This window comes from Poecilia reticulata, linkage group LG19 (assembly GCF_000633615.1).
Source record: "Poecilia reticulata strain Guanapo linkage group LG19, Guppy_female_1.0+MT, whole genome shotgun sequence".
In the NCBI taxonomy this organism is placed as follows: Eukaryota; Metazoa; Chordata; class Actinopteri; order Cyprinodontiformes; family Poeciliidae; genus Poecilia; species Poecilia reticulata.
In genome coordinates, this window is record NC_024349.1 from 7,173,012 (window position 1) to 7,188,373 (window position 15,362).

At 36.2% G+C, this 15,362-nt stretch overlaps 1 protein-coding gene across 1 annotated transcript in view; it reads right to left on the minus strand.

The window, feature by feature from the left end:
- LOC103481331 (protocadherin-15-like) overlaps nt 1-15,362 on the minus strand; it is a 199,721-nt gene that overhangs the window by 58,160 nt on the left and 126,199 nt on the right. Inside the window, exons 21-23 of the mRNA XM_017310687.1 lie at nt 14,404-14,520; nt 11,601-11,741; nt 10,517-10,629 (exon numbers count right to left, since the gene is read on the minus strand). Coding sequence (XP_017166176.1) covers nt 10,517-10,629; nt 11,601-11,741; nt 14,404-14,520 — 371 coding nt within the window. The remainder of the gene's footprint in view (nt 1-10,516; nt 10,630-11,600; nt 11,742-14,403; nt 14,521-15,362) is intronic.

Genomic DNA, 15,362 nt, shown 5'->3' on the forward strand with positions numbered 1-15,362 from the left:
GTAGAATCAATGTTTCAAAATGATATTTTTCTACTACTGGTCAAAGTAGAAAAATTACTTTTTTGTTCTGTTGCTCAAAGCTACAAAATCTTGTTCCAATGAAAGCTAAGTTTTCTTTTTTATTTATACATTTAAGAATCCAGAGTCTGTAGAACGAGCGGAGARGMGCAGAATCCAAGCTGCTTGAGAGAGTCCTTCATTAGCAGAATGTCGGTATCATCAAAAAAATAAAATGAAACACCACTTGAAATGTATCACTCTGTGTGTAATGAATTTATATAACGAGTTTTACATTCGGAATTGAATTAGTGAAATAAATTACCTTTCTCTGAGGTGCTGCAGTTCTGTAGAGGAGCAAGTGTGCCATCTTAAGCTGCCTGTCAAGATGCCACTAAATCGCCAGAAGCATCTCAAAATCCAAAAAAAGGAGCTTCTGATCTTATGCTAATTCACTAAAATGCACTTGTTTACTTTCTTAATTTTCTTTTTATCCCCAAAACTGATTTTAATTTTAATGTAGGCTTTTTTTTTTAATGTCTGATCTTCSTAACTTTCTCTGCATAGCACTGCTGTAACTGTTAACCAAAGGTCTGAAATCTGAAGGTAYACGTCTGCCTGGAGACTCTGTTAGTAGCAATAATAATATGTTCATATTTCCCTTGATGCTTTATTTATGTGACACTAATGAGTTTAGTGAAAGACATTTGTTTTAGGATGAAAGAAAGAAAARATCAGAGTTACATTATAGGCTGAACTGCATAACGGAACAAATATTTATTTCAGTGTTGAAGCAGCATATATATATATATTTTTATTCAGATTTTTCTTTGACATTCCTTTAAACTTAAGACATACAGGAAAATTAATGACTAACTCTCATATCCACAACTGTTATTCTCTTTGCTGCTACTATACATTTAAAAAGAGTGAGTTGTTTTTAGAACATAAATCAYCCTTTTTATTCTTTTTTTGTTCCAAGTGTACTAAATTATTTATCTTCCTTTGCTTCTGTATGAATTATTACAGAGTATCTTTATTTGTTTTCCTTTCATGCTTAGGAGACGAAAGATCTGGAAATGCATTAAAATGTGATCATTTTGCTATTGTTAAGTCCTTTGTTCTTGTCTGCTCACAGTCTTGGTACAATTTCTCATTACYGACTTCCGTTTTTCTTTGTTTTGAAATACTTTAGAGCATCGACGGCGACGAAAAAGACCGAGGATCTTCTCCTGGTAACAATCCTTTGAAGAAGGTAATGAGTAGAAGGTGGGGCTCATTTGGAAGTAATTTAACAACAACGCTGTATTAGCTGTGAACTCATGACTCAGTAGTCAATTAAGTTTTCTTCGAGCAGCTTCAAGAAGCTTCAAGAAGGAAAAGGCGTCTAATTTGAAAGCAACTAACTTAACAAGCTGTATGCCGTGCCTGCCTGCCTGCCTTTCCTTATCAAATCTCTTTTGAATGGATGGTTTAAACAGTTGTTGCAGTTGACAGTCGCACCAAAAGTCAATGTTTAGATTCTCGTGCACAAGCAAAAGGAAAAGATCTGRACAGAGGTTTGGTGGAATGCCTCCATCTTGATTTTTTTTTCTCCTCTTTCTAATCAAATATTTTTCTTTTTGTGGGTCAAGAGGTGTGTGTAACAGATATTCTTTCAGAGTTGAATCACAGGAGAAACAGAACCTCACATTAGATATTATATAATTCCAAACAACACAAGTGCAACTCCTTTAWATGTTACAMATTTAACAGGCATGTGATTAATGAACACACATGAAAAACATGTTTTGGTCACTTTAAACCACATCACGTACAATAAAGAATACTCGCTTTCCTGAAAGCATCAAATTCAGTGTTTAAATTTTTAAAAACGTCGCTGATCACAAGCACTGAATTCTATCTACTCAATGTAACTGGTATAATCAAACAGCACTATGTTTATATCGGTGCATACGCTAGACCCTTTGGGTTTAAATTACACAGCTTTCATAATGAAGTATTCATTAAATTTACAATACATGCATTTTTAATGCAATGTTCCAGGAAATAAGTAGAAGGGAGAGAGTTTACCCAACTTTAYGAGTGGGTCTTAACAGTTATATTTCCATTAAGTAAAAAAAAAAAAAAAAGATGGTTAAATTACCAGAATCCTAAAATTGAGTTTTTTGGGTATTGAGAAAATGTGATTATTGTCACATTACATGCAAGTTATATTGAAGCAAACAACACATTTTATTAGATCCAATGAATAATTTATCTATTTACTAAGCTTCGTTTCTGTGCAAACTTCAAATATTTCTAAATATTTTACATGCTTTGCTCTTGACTGCAACTAAACTTCAGTCACTGTGACATGTTAAGTCCAAGACAGAACACAAAACTTGACACTGACCCTTTAATGTAATGAAGATATGCAGTCCAGTCGCGTCATGAAGGAATCTGTCGTTACAAGAACCTTACGCATTTTTAAGAAGCCCATTCAGAGTTTTGCCTTTGATCTGTTAGTTTGATAATTTTAGGATCAAAGGCAAGAAATATGTCAGTGCGTCTGTCACAGGCCAGTGAAAAGAAAAAAAACAAAAAACGGAGGCAAGCGCAACAACCACCTATTCAAAAGAAAAAGACAGAGAAGTATGAATCACCCTTCTGACGCCTTCCTTTTCACCAAGTTTGGTTTAAAGTCACAAACAGCTGCAGGAGTGGAGATTTATGCATTCATGCCACACTTGCTATTTTGCAAGCTTTCAGGCATTCATATTGGAGGCCTAATATATTTTAGATGCATGCAAGCTGTTTGATCTGTTAGAGCGAGAGTGTTGTTCACCTGCAGCGGTTTTGCCCAATGTCATTTTGTATTTCCACCGGAGTTGTATTAACGCTCTCGAGGTTGCGCCACATTGTTTGAAAAAGAGGAAGTCSTCAGCCAACCGAGAGCCGACAAACAGGGAGACAAAACTTACGAAAGATGTCTTCATGTGTGACTGCACAGATGCCTGCCTCAGCACCGACTCCGGGCGGTGTCTGTCATGTTTAGAGTGTCAGTCTACCTCTGCCTGTCAATTTCAGTTTTTGTAAATCTTCCTGTCCATCTGCATCAGCGCTGTTCTCTATTCACAATTTCACCTGCTTGTTTGCTTAATCTACTTCAATCTGTCAGCCTGTCARCTCATCTGCCATTTTAAAGACTTATCATGCAGTATGTTGATCTGTCTGCGTGCGTCTGCCTATCTGCCTGTCAACTTTAATGTGTTTTTTGAAATGCTCTATGCCGACAGTGATGCCACTTCTTTTTCCCCCTCAAACTTCTGAATTGCAGTTCTTTCCTTTCCCCTCTTCCCCTCATTTACTAGCAGATGTCAAACTATTCTTTCCAGCGTCCTCCGTCAACCTCTGATATTGCAGAACTTTGTGCCTCATCTTTTCTTCACTTGCTTCTGATCTGAGATTGATCTTGTGAACAGATAGTTTGTTGCCAAGTGTTGTGCTATTGTAACAAATTCAAAATAATTTGTGCACGTTTTCACTCTGCCTATCGTAATTTAAAATGAGGAATGATGCATTTMTTATGTATTTGAAAGAAAAAGATTTTGTACTTCTCTGCGCCACAAGGCACTTCTCTCTTTGCCTGCACCCTATTTCTTAACTCACTCCTCTCATCTGACTGAACCCCACTTATGATCTTCCTTCTAAGTAGCTTGTTTTGTTTTGTTTTGATATTAACTGCATTGCTACATCCACATTTGCAAGCTGCTTGTAAATGTGACTTTTAAATCCTCAAAATGAATATATTTTGATAAATKCMCCAACTCCCGGTTTGAAAACAGCATAATTAGCCAAATGGCAATGCAGTAAAATCAAAAACCTTGCTGGACTGAAAGCCTGCTGGCATAGCAACAATGACATATGTTCACCTTTTTTCCCCCGCAGCCCGTCAGGAGGTCTCGTTGCAATGCAGATATCCTCTGGTTTTAGATTTTAAATGTTGGGGTTCTGTGGCGAATAATTTGTGATGTTTACTCTGAAAAGCAGTGCTTAACCTTCCTTTTCACCGTTTCATTACATTACACTCTCATTTAAACAGCACAGCACTCTGTGCTCCCATCACCCACCGGTCAGACGCATGACAGAGAAGAGCGCCGTACAGTTTGCAGTCTGTATGCTTAATTCCTGTAAAGTGGGACGTCTCACATGCACTCATTTAAACRCTAATTCAGATGGCATACGGGTTTAATGTTCCACAGTGTGATTAGATGGATAAATTTCTTGAACGGCTTATTTTTCTGTGCTCCGTTAATCAAAATGAATGCGTTAAAGGTTCCAACTTCTATCATTTTATTTCAGACAATTTGCGAYAGGCGAAAGAAAACCATTTCTAGTTGGAACTGTAACAAATGAAGTRGTTTTAATGTGAGTTMATTTAGAACACGTTCCTGTCAAGGATGAACTGACACAGAACTGATCTTTTAGCGGGATAATTATCAGAATATTATGACCAATCATCACTCATGAATTCTCATCAGAGATGATCAAGGCATCTGGACGACTTGGAGAGATTGTTCAAAGGAGAATAGTCAAMGGTTTTATTCTCTGTACGTTCCAACCTTGTTAAACATTATTAGAGAAGACAAAAGGTWGAAGTCAAGGTAGAAACATCTAGGCAAAAAAAATAAAAAATATCACTGATGGCAGATTTTAGTAATTTTGCTAAAATTGTCATTTATTAATGAGATTTTTTCCTCCACTGAAAATATGTTTATGCCACATCAATAATAAAAAAAATAATTTGAAAACTTTTTACTCATCTGCATCATGGATGCCAATCAAAGTGGGTGTTAGAGAGTGTTGTGCCTATGCAAAGAAATACAGGATTGCAGGAACAGAAAGGAGTGTAGGGGGAGTTATGGTTAAAAGTGAGAAAGCTGCTGAAACCTGCTGCGTCTGCATGTGGAAACCGATTGTATGTGGTCTGCTCAGCCACAAACTCAGCGATTAGCCACAGAGAGATCTCGAACATCCTCTAAACTGGTGAAGATGATGAAATTAAACTCGGAAAGACCTTGTGGTACAGCACATGTGGAAAACAGGAATTGCTCTTCATGGATAAAGTGGAAAAGGGATGTGTGGGAAGGTTGAGTGATGAAAGGAAACAGGTTGGAGGGAGCAACATCAGTGTAAAATGTCGGCTAGGAGATTGTGAGAGGAAACTCAGGGTAAAAAAAGTAAATTGGCACGTGTCAGGTTTCTGGACATCTGTTGCTGCCCCCAATTCTTTTTGTTTTTCCTCATCCAGCAGGAGTTCTCCATTTGGCCACGTCTCCGAAGAGCACAAAGCTGCTTTCTGGCGATTTGRACTTTTTTAGTTTGTTTCTCTCCATTTGACCCTCTTCACATGATTYTCATGCAACTGTACAAAAATATTTAAATATTAACACAAAAATGTAGAATGTGATTTATGGCAGTGATGTATCTGCATGACAAARTTTCAAATTAATTGCCTTTAAGGCAAATTCATCTGCAGCTACAACAAAATAAAAACAGAACTCAGTAACTTAATTAAATAAAAGGTCTTACTTTAGGCTTATGCGATACAAAAGCAAACCTACATAAATAAAAGAAGACTTTTATGTGAGTTTTGGGTTGATTACAGTAAAATGTGCCACGTATCTCCTGATTTGAACATATTTAAATAATGACTGAACGTCATTAACTAGCTGTCTCTTTTCCCAGCAGCATGACGGTTGATGAAACTGGAGATCCGACATAAGAGATAACTTAAAAATATTGTCACGTGTCTGACTAACATTACCACCATTATTTGCTTAATATCTTAACTATGACAGCTATATCAATGACTCTTAAAGCTACATCATTTAACACTTTCTTAAATCGCCATGAATTTAAGATGGGTAAATATTAACCTAAAGAAAAGCCAAGTCTGTGAGTGTCTTCAAGTGATCAAATAATTATTAGCCTGATTAACCAAAGCACTAAAGATAAGAAAATATGTGAATATTCATAAGTGCAGACAGAGCATCTGTATGATTAAGGCTGAAATTAAAAGCRTTATCTATGGGTTAATTAATGCAGCATTTAAATTACTTTTCAGCAGGTGCTTGTGAGATAATACGGTCACCGAGTTGGTGATACTTACTCTGCAGAACTTCTTAACCTGTTCAAAGTCTTTAGTGAGTTGTGTTTGATGCTTTTTATTGACATAATATGTTTCTATAGATTAAATGTAATGATTTTATTAGTTGACTTTAACCGATGCTTTTAGCAGAATGAATCAGATCATTTCACTCTTTCACAATCTGCAGAATCACATGAAGACATTCAATGTTGTCCATATAGTTTTTTAACTTCTATAGTGAAATATTAACTAATGTGATTCAAAAATGAAAAAAAAAAAAAACTGCTCCAAGTTGCTCCCGCCTACTGGATTGATGGACATGTTTGTATCTGCGTGTTTGGTTCAATCAACTTTGTTAATCCAGTGCAGAAATAAAACAAATACTTGAAAACAGTAAAGTTCTGCTGCTTTTTGAACTATTTTTGTGTGTGCATGTCAACATATTCAACAAAATGTGTCTATTATGTTCCTGGTGTTGCAATGGATCTGGTCCCAATGCATACATGGCCTTGTAATCATAGCTGCATGTCTGCCCCATGCTTTGATTCCACATTTCCTAAGGACTGCATATGTAGGAAGGACAAAAACTGTTTAACAAAAGTGGTTTTAAAATAACTACATCTTTAAAGATTATACCTCAAAGCAACATGTAACTGCATATGAGGAATCGGCTGTTTCAGACACAGGAAAAATGTTTTAGTTGCTTCAAACTGGCAACAAAAACAAACCGAGTCATTTTTGCTTCCTAAAACCCTGAAATAAAAAATATGATCATGCCTGGATCTGAATATTTCAGTCATGTTAATTTACTTTTGAAATAATGCAAAGCAGAAGTTGACAAAATGTTTGTCTGTTCCCAGTTCAAGATTAAATATTTAGTCTTTATTTCAATTTTGGTGCTCCAGCAAAGAAACAAATAACCAATAGTCACTGTAATGCATGCATGCATTCAAATCCTACGTTTTTTAATACTTTATTTTACTCTGATGGCAGCCAAACATGACTGTTATCGATGTTCTTGGTGCATATAATGTATCCGTGCTCAGAAGCTGGATTAATAAAAGTCAAATTTATCTTAATCTCTCGTGATAATCTGCTGTGTTATCTCTTTACGCAATGATGTAAGTCACAGCAACATATTTCCATGTTTGATCATATTACTTCTTGCTAAAAAAAGAATAAAACAAGGCTTTGAATGTCTGAAGCATTTTGGGCCCTCAACACACTTTCTAATTAGATTAATTAAAGTGAGCAGTTACAAGATGTTTGATGCCAGGGAGGACTTGTGGCTGTGTGTGAACACTTCAATAAAGGGGGAAAAAAATCCACACATTTTTAATGTATGCATACATTAAGAAAAAAAAGGAGAAAAGAGCTTTCAATGATATGTCAGTATTTCCTCACTTAACCTCCTGTTGATCATTTCCTATGGTTGCTAATAACTATGCATGCATGTGCGACGCTGCCTGCATACTGATTCTGCAGGTGCAACAAGCCCTTTACAGTGAGAGGAGAAAAGGGAGCCAAGACTAAACACAGTTGCAGCAATGATTTAACACAACTTCTTTCACGGCCTATTAGCTTTTTCACTAGATGAGCAACCCACAGACTGAAAATGCACAAACAGCAAATAGAGCCAAAGCTACGGTTGACTGGTGCTTAGTGTCTGTGTTCAGCAGAGAGAATTGGCTGTATCACTGGTGCATCAATTCAGTTGCATCCAGAAATCTTTTGAACTCCATCCCAGTCACATAAAGCATGTTTGATCCTGAAAAACGCTTTGGCAGTGGTAGAAACATATATGTTGACAGTGCTTGATGTGAAGTCTGTATTGGGTATATAACAAACACCAAGGCTAGAAATTGCAGTAAAATACTCTCCTTTTAAAATTTAAGATGCATTTATTTTATATGTATAATTGCACATAAAAAAATACAATAGTCAAAAAGATGGCAGTGATGTTTTTGTTTGCCTGTATGAGCTTTTCTTGGGGTCATACAAAATGCAATTTCCATTGCTGTTGCTTTTGTAACAGCTTATGATACAAACTTCCTGTGCTAATAGTGATTCTAGTTTTTAAAGGGTAAATAATTGCTGAAAAACCCTAAAGAAATTAAACCCAAGCAGAAACATTCTGCATGAATGCAGAGTGAAGCGCAAGATTAAAATGCAACCAAACACAGATTACAGGAGAAGGGCAAAATTCACATGCGGAGAGATATACAAAAGAAACACCACACTCAGAAAGAGATATTTGGAATTCACAAGCATCAAATAATAATATAAAAACACATATTTGTTATGCTTTTGAACTGAGAATGTGTCTTTACGGGGTTGTGAGTAATGATCAAAAGGGGAGAAATAAAACATGAAGGTAATACATACTGAACTCCACACAAATATGCCCACACACTTTTCCGTGGCTTAAAGCTACGTATCTGTCTTAATTCAGCATCTTTGTGACACTTCCATGTTGTTCTTGAAGCCAGGAAGATTTTCATGCTGCCTTGTGTTAAACACATTAAGACGTTTGGATTCAACTAACAAGCTCATTAGATTTATATAAACACCTGCTTAGAAATCTGAATGGCTGAACAATTTTTAGATACACTATTATGATAAACATCCATAAAATGTGTTTTGACGATACACGGAAGCCCTTTCTGTCTGATACAAATGACATGTTGCTTAAAGTGAGTAGAAGCCACAGCAAATTCACATAAGAGATGTGGTGGAGAAAGACATAAGAAGTGAAAGTGTATGTCTATGAATATATATATATATATATATATATATATATATACTGTCTGACGGGCAAAGCAAATTGAAACAGGCATTACAAAAGAGAATAAACACAACTCCAACTACACAGTGGCGCTGATAAGAAGAACAATAACTCAGACCAATTTCATTCTGTAAAAACTAAAGAAAGCAGACAAATAAAGACAGATAAAAGGAGATAATAGCAGGCGATTATAGTCCATTTTTACATCTGCATCTAAACACACACAAGAAAACCCGAGCTGATCCCTCCTGAATCCAATAGCTAACTGAAAGAGTGAGATTTAAGACTGGGAGGRAGGGAGCTGATGTTTGTTTTTCCACATGGGCTSAGAGTGTCATAAATTAATAGTTACTGGGTCTGTGACATGTAATTGCTGAGGCTGTTGACAGTGCAAAAACAAAGACTGAATGGAACGTTGACAGAAGAGTCATTATGGCGTTTTCACTTAGATCAAACAAAAACTTATCCATTTTTCGACTATTTTTGTTAACTTTATGCTTCAAAACAAGTCAAAGTATTCATTTTTAAAGAAACTCATCTGTGTCAGATGTACAGTGAGTAAATCACAACTGAATTAAACAACTAAATGTTAACAAGCACGACCCCAGGTTTATTCCTGCTTTGATTTAACAAGGCATTCCTTACAAACGTCAAAATCAGAAAATTTCCATTTGATTGAATGTTAGAGCCACATTTTGCCCCATTACAATCACACACAGCCTAAACACATATTTGTGGGTGTGTTTTGTGAAATAAAACAAAACAGGAAAAAAAAAAAAAAAGAAGGTTGATGGGGATTTTTACTTACGAATAAAAATCAGAAACGTGTACTGCGCATTTGCATTTAAACCACCAAATTAATTGTAGGTTGATTTCACTGCAACTGCAAATGAATGCTTCTTTTTGCTCAAGCACAGTAGAACTGGATGGTGACTGGGCCATTCAAACACAATGGATATGATTTGATCTATGGCATTCCATTCTAGTGCTGCAGATTCCAGAATTATCGATTCAAAGCCTACTAGGGATGTAAACAAAACAGAAAAAAGTGAAGAGGAAGACATGGCCAAGCTGTTAACAAAGGTGGTTTATTCACATGTTATTGCATTATCCTCTCACCAACAGGTATGACTGGGAAGGTGTGCAGACAAAAGTCAGTTGTCTGGCTTATCAAGTCCAAAAATATATATCATCAAAAGTTTTCAACTTTTATCCCATTTAAAATGAAGTTTATTGTTGTGTGACAATGTGGAAAATTGCAATGCAAGATATTTAGATGAGGCAATTCTGTTTGCTTTTGATCCTTAAGAGGAAAGTTAAAAATAAAGTTTCTCAAGTCGCTTCTAATAAGTGAATGTCTGTGATTTTCAGTCACGTCTTTATAAATTCACTTTAACAATATTTAATGAGAAGAACCCGTTCTCTGTAAGCGAACTGTGCAGCATTCAGAACCGCTCAAACGTGTTAACTTTGTGTAATTGAGATTTATGCTCTTCTCTTTCCACTGAAGCGCTTCTCGCAAAACAACCGAGCAGCTGCCGCATAAAACATTCAGATGACAAGAAAACACTCGATGTGTGTTTGCGTGTGTGAGAGCGTACCTGTATTCTTCTCGAGTGAACACGGGGATAACAGAGGGCTGAAGCACTGTGATTTCCACCAGAGTCGTGTTCTCTTTCACAGGCTCGCCACGATCATAGGCCACCACCACCAGCTGTTAGAGACGCATGCAGATGAAGACAGAGTGGGTTATGACTATGTCATCCCATATGTTTCCCTCTGGCATATCTATTTTTCTGCTCGCACAGACTTTCTTCTTTTTCATTTAATTGGTGGTAACTAATGTTAACAAGACCCAAAGGAGAAGCGTTGACTCTAGAAAAAAGTCAACATGAAATCAGAACAGGCTTACTTTCATATTAGTTTTTACATTTCTATACAATGTTCCTAACTCATAACATTTTGAAGAAATGTTATAACTTGGCTTATGTGGCAGTTAAAAGCTTTGCTCGGTCTCAGCTGATTTTAGTTAGTTATATATATATATAATTTGCTCTTGCACGGTGCAGAAGTGCTCACAGAAACCCAAAACTGAGACACCATTACCTAATTATTTTATATGCTGTTCAATGAGATTTAGTCACAGCTCTGCAACAATTTTCTTTTTCCTCAGTCTTAATCCAGAACCTAAACACAGCRGCACAAACAAAGTAAAATGACATCTTAAGYAAATCCTGCATTTCTACTTCAATCAAAGGCCAATCAAATTTAGGTGGACACTCTTATCTTAGCAGGTTTACAGTTGCAATACTAATTAAATACAAGTTAACTACTTATGGACAATGAGATTTTATGAAGAAAAATACGTCTGAMGTTTCTGATTGCAGTGGGGCAAAATGTAAAATTCAAGGTTGTGAATACTTTTGCAAGTCACTTTTATATGATACATAGTATTACTGCTGTATTTCACACTAAAACAGATTTGAATCACGAAGAMATGAATTGAAAAGTAAGRGCGAATTTAAGTGTTTCCAATTTGAAACTGACAACCTCAATGTTCCTACCTGTACAAGTGTAATGAGCGTAAAACCACCTTAACATATATTTAGTTCAGTTCTAAAAAATACATAATTTAAGCATTTTTTTTTTTATTTTTTTACAAAAAGAGACTGTGTATGTACTCACTCTGAACTTTAAGTTGGGTTCCTCGTTAAGATTTACTCTGGTAACCACATGACCTTTCTCTTCATCTACATCGAATATACTGGCAGAATATGGATAGGCCTCCTGGTCCACCTTGTAACGAATTAGACCTGCGGGGGTTCCCTGCGAAAAGGAAAAGCAGAGCACGCGTAATGTCGATGGGTTTTGCAGTAGATGATTAACTGGCTCTTTTATGCTTAGCCGAACAAATATTTCTTGAAACATAATCTAGCGTTGGAAGAGAAACGGCTTTTGGAGCGGTGCTAAATGTCACGCTGTCCCTAAATTTAAATACTAATGATTGAACATAAAAAYACCCAGTAGCATTYTGGACACCTGGGGTTCAAGGTTTAATAGTCATAAATTAACCTCCAGAGTGTTAGCATGAGTAATTTTGCACAGAATGGTGGCAAATAGAAAAACATTTCACGTCTATTTCTATGCCGAAGTTTCAACACATGTAATTCTGCTGATATTTATTCTGTGAGGCAGATTAAAAAAGAGCGTTGGAAAAARATTGTAAGAGTTTGAAAATGCAAACCAAGTAAGGCAAAACCAAAGCAGACACGCTAAACTGATTGAGCGGATGAGAATAGCAAAATTCTCACTGGCACTTCTGGACAAAAAATTCTGACGAACAAGATGTGATAAAATTTTTTTTAAAAAAGATAAATGTTCAGTTAAATACTATTCAGTAAACTGAAAAAAATGGCATTAATTACTCCACTGAACCTCTCTTTATGTCATTACTTCTGCAAATAATTCAGTGTGAGACTTTGCTACATCAATAAAAGCTAAATTTACAGAAAGACTGACACATTTTACCAATAACTGCATGGGGAGCTTATTAGGCATGTGAAGGATGTTTTAGAAATGTCAGCTATATCATAGAGTCAGCTTTAAATAAACTGTAAAATGTTCACTCCTATATTAAAGGCACACAGGAAAGAATAATAATGTCACACAGCTTTATTTCAATGATTTTATATCAACCAAATCTATGATGAAAAACATATTTTGATACATTTTAGCAGCTAGACACCGTTTCAAACATTCCGTCTATAGAAATGAAAGAACAATGAATGAAAGTCAATGGAAAGTCCTTGTGCAAATAGAAAGACATACCATGTGTGTTTGTGTGGGTGTGTGTATGATGGGTGTGTGTCTTTAAAACACTGTTGAAGAGTGTTAGTGGTGCTATTCAATATGTTTTTTATTTCCTCATTTTTCCCACGGAGTGCAAGACGATTAAGGAAAACATCCAGTCAAAGATTCAACTCAATGACATAAAGACAAATTGGCCTTGTAAAACGTTTAACTATTAACTACAGCACTGTGGCGTCTAATAAAAGATCTTTATCGCGTGTAACAAGGGGTTACATGCAACAGGTCACTCAGTCATATTCAATCATACTAAATGATTCAGGGCAGCAATTTTATTAATAAAATACACTAAAAACTCATGCAGTTAACGGACACTTCATGTGACACAATGTACAAATTTTGTGATCCCAACAGAAAATAAAGGCAGCAAATCTTTAGTGTAATGATCATGTTTTGTGAAAAAAATGTAGGTTTAATATCAGAACAGCACTGGTGAACAGTAAAGCTGAGCTGCTTGTTAAACGTCTCCATTAAATGTGTTGCTACCAARAAAGTTTGAAATGAGTCGGCAGAGGGCTGCACAGTGTCTCAGTTGGTAGAGCTGTTGCCTTGCAGCAAGAAGGTTCTGGGTTCAATTCCCGGCCCCGGTCTTTCTGCATGGAGTTTGCATGTTCTCCCTGTGCATGCGTGGGTTTTCTCGCATGACCCTGCCTCTCGCCCGGAACGTTAGCTGGAGACAGGCACCTGCACCCCTCTCAACCCCACTAAGAAAATGGATGGATGGATGGATGAGTCGGGAGAACCTAACAGACAAATTCTTGAAAGCATTTTGAATCTACAATGAGCAAAAACATTCGCATCAAGATATACATACATACAGTAAAAAAATGCTATTAGCACCTTGTTTGGGCCTGAGGGAGTACTTTCAAACCGTACAACCTGGAGAGTATAATGATGTTTTTTGGCTCAAGAGAATTTACTTTGATGCTTCTACCTGCACTCTGAATCAATTCAGCTGATGAAAGAGGACAGCAAGCACATAATTCAAAGGAAGTGAAGCTTTTAAGAAGGCGCATGGCGAAACATTGCGGGAGAAGATTTTGCTTGCAGATGTGAAAATAAAAAATAAGTTCAGAGACTTAGAAATGCAAAGTAAGGAAACTCTGTGTTTGAGTCTGGCCTTTTTTCATAAACATTTATTCAATAGGTGRTTTTAAAACTCACCAAGCGGCTGCTTTCAGGATTCCATGAAAATTAGGTGGGGTTTTTTTCCCCCACAATGCATTGCATAACACAGATCTGCATTTTAACAAATGATTGCGTAAATCAGAAAAGCTCATTTCAAATGATGTTGCAGCTTGTCCSATCTGCAGCAAATCTCAAATTACTCTAAATAAACACTCTAAAGTAAGCTGGTTCTTTATTTTACAAGCCAAGTAAGTTTTAGATTGAATGTTTTGGATTAAAAAAAAAAAAAAAAAAACTTGGTTAACAGAACCACTGCTGAGCAGAGGGAAAAAAAGAGTAAGGCTCCAAAAGGGAAAAGGATACAAATTCAAAACACACTTTCACGGACTRAAGCTGAGCATCATTATCCCGTATCATTCCATTCCAATGCACAATTTTAAGAGCAAGAGAAGGAAAATAGTTTGATTAAATATGAGCAGCTGCAAACACTCACCGCAGGGTCAGAATCGGTGGCCATCACCGTGGTTACAATGGTTCCCTTGACAGCATTAGGAGCAACCATGCCTCTGTAGACGGGTTGTCTGAATGAGGGAGCAAAGTCATTCATATCCTGAAAAGAGATTCAAGAAAAGCAACACAGACCTGTGAGAAAACAGTGAATGAAACTTCACAGGGGAATGACGTGAACTTGAACTTTAATAAAAAACATTTTTTTTTACTGAGTTACCAAATGTCTGACATGTTGCGAAAGTTCTCTGCAGTGAACCGTTGGTTGGTTTGAACAAATCAAGGCAGCATCACACAATGCTGACAAAAATCTTTCAATTATCACCAATTACGAGGACGAAGATGTTCTGGTCAGATTTTATCAACTAAAAACTCTCTACTTCACCCTGAAATCCTGTCTATAAAACAAGGTTGTGACACAGATTGAAAGTCAAAAGACTGGAATTTGTTTGTCTACAATCTAAACTGACAACTAATTATGTTTGTCATGTCTTGTGATTTTCATTCATTCATCCATTCATTCTTTCATTCACAGACACTTTTTATGTAATGTGAAAGATTTTGTTCTGCATATTCCAAAAGACTTGCATCTGTCATTGTAATGTTGTTCCTGAAAGGAATTGACTCKGGGGTTTAGAGTACCGTTTAGAGTACAATAACGTTTTTCAGATYGATTTGCAAAACACTTCAAAGATTAATATTTTACTTCAACTGTAAATTTGTCCTACTTTGCATTGATCAGTCACATAAAAATCCCAGGAAAATAAATGGAATTTTTTGGTGTATAAAACATCCAATTGGTATGAATATATTTGCAATATTTTTTTTTTTTTACATTTTCTATGCATCTGGGCATTAAGGGTGGTTTTAATCATTTTTATTGTCCAAACCAAAATGGCAGCAATAAAAATATGCAATGATTTTTGGCAAAAGATTACTTATTCC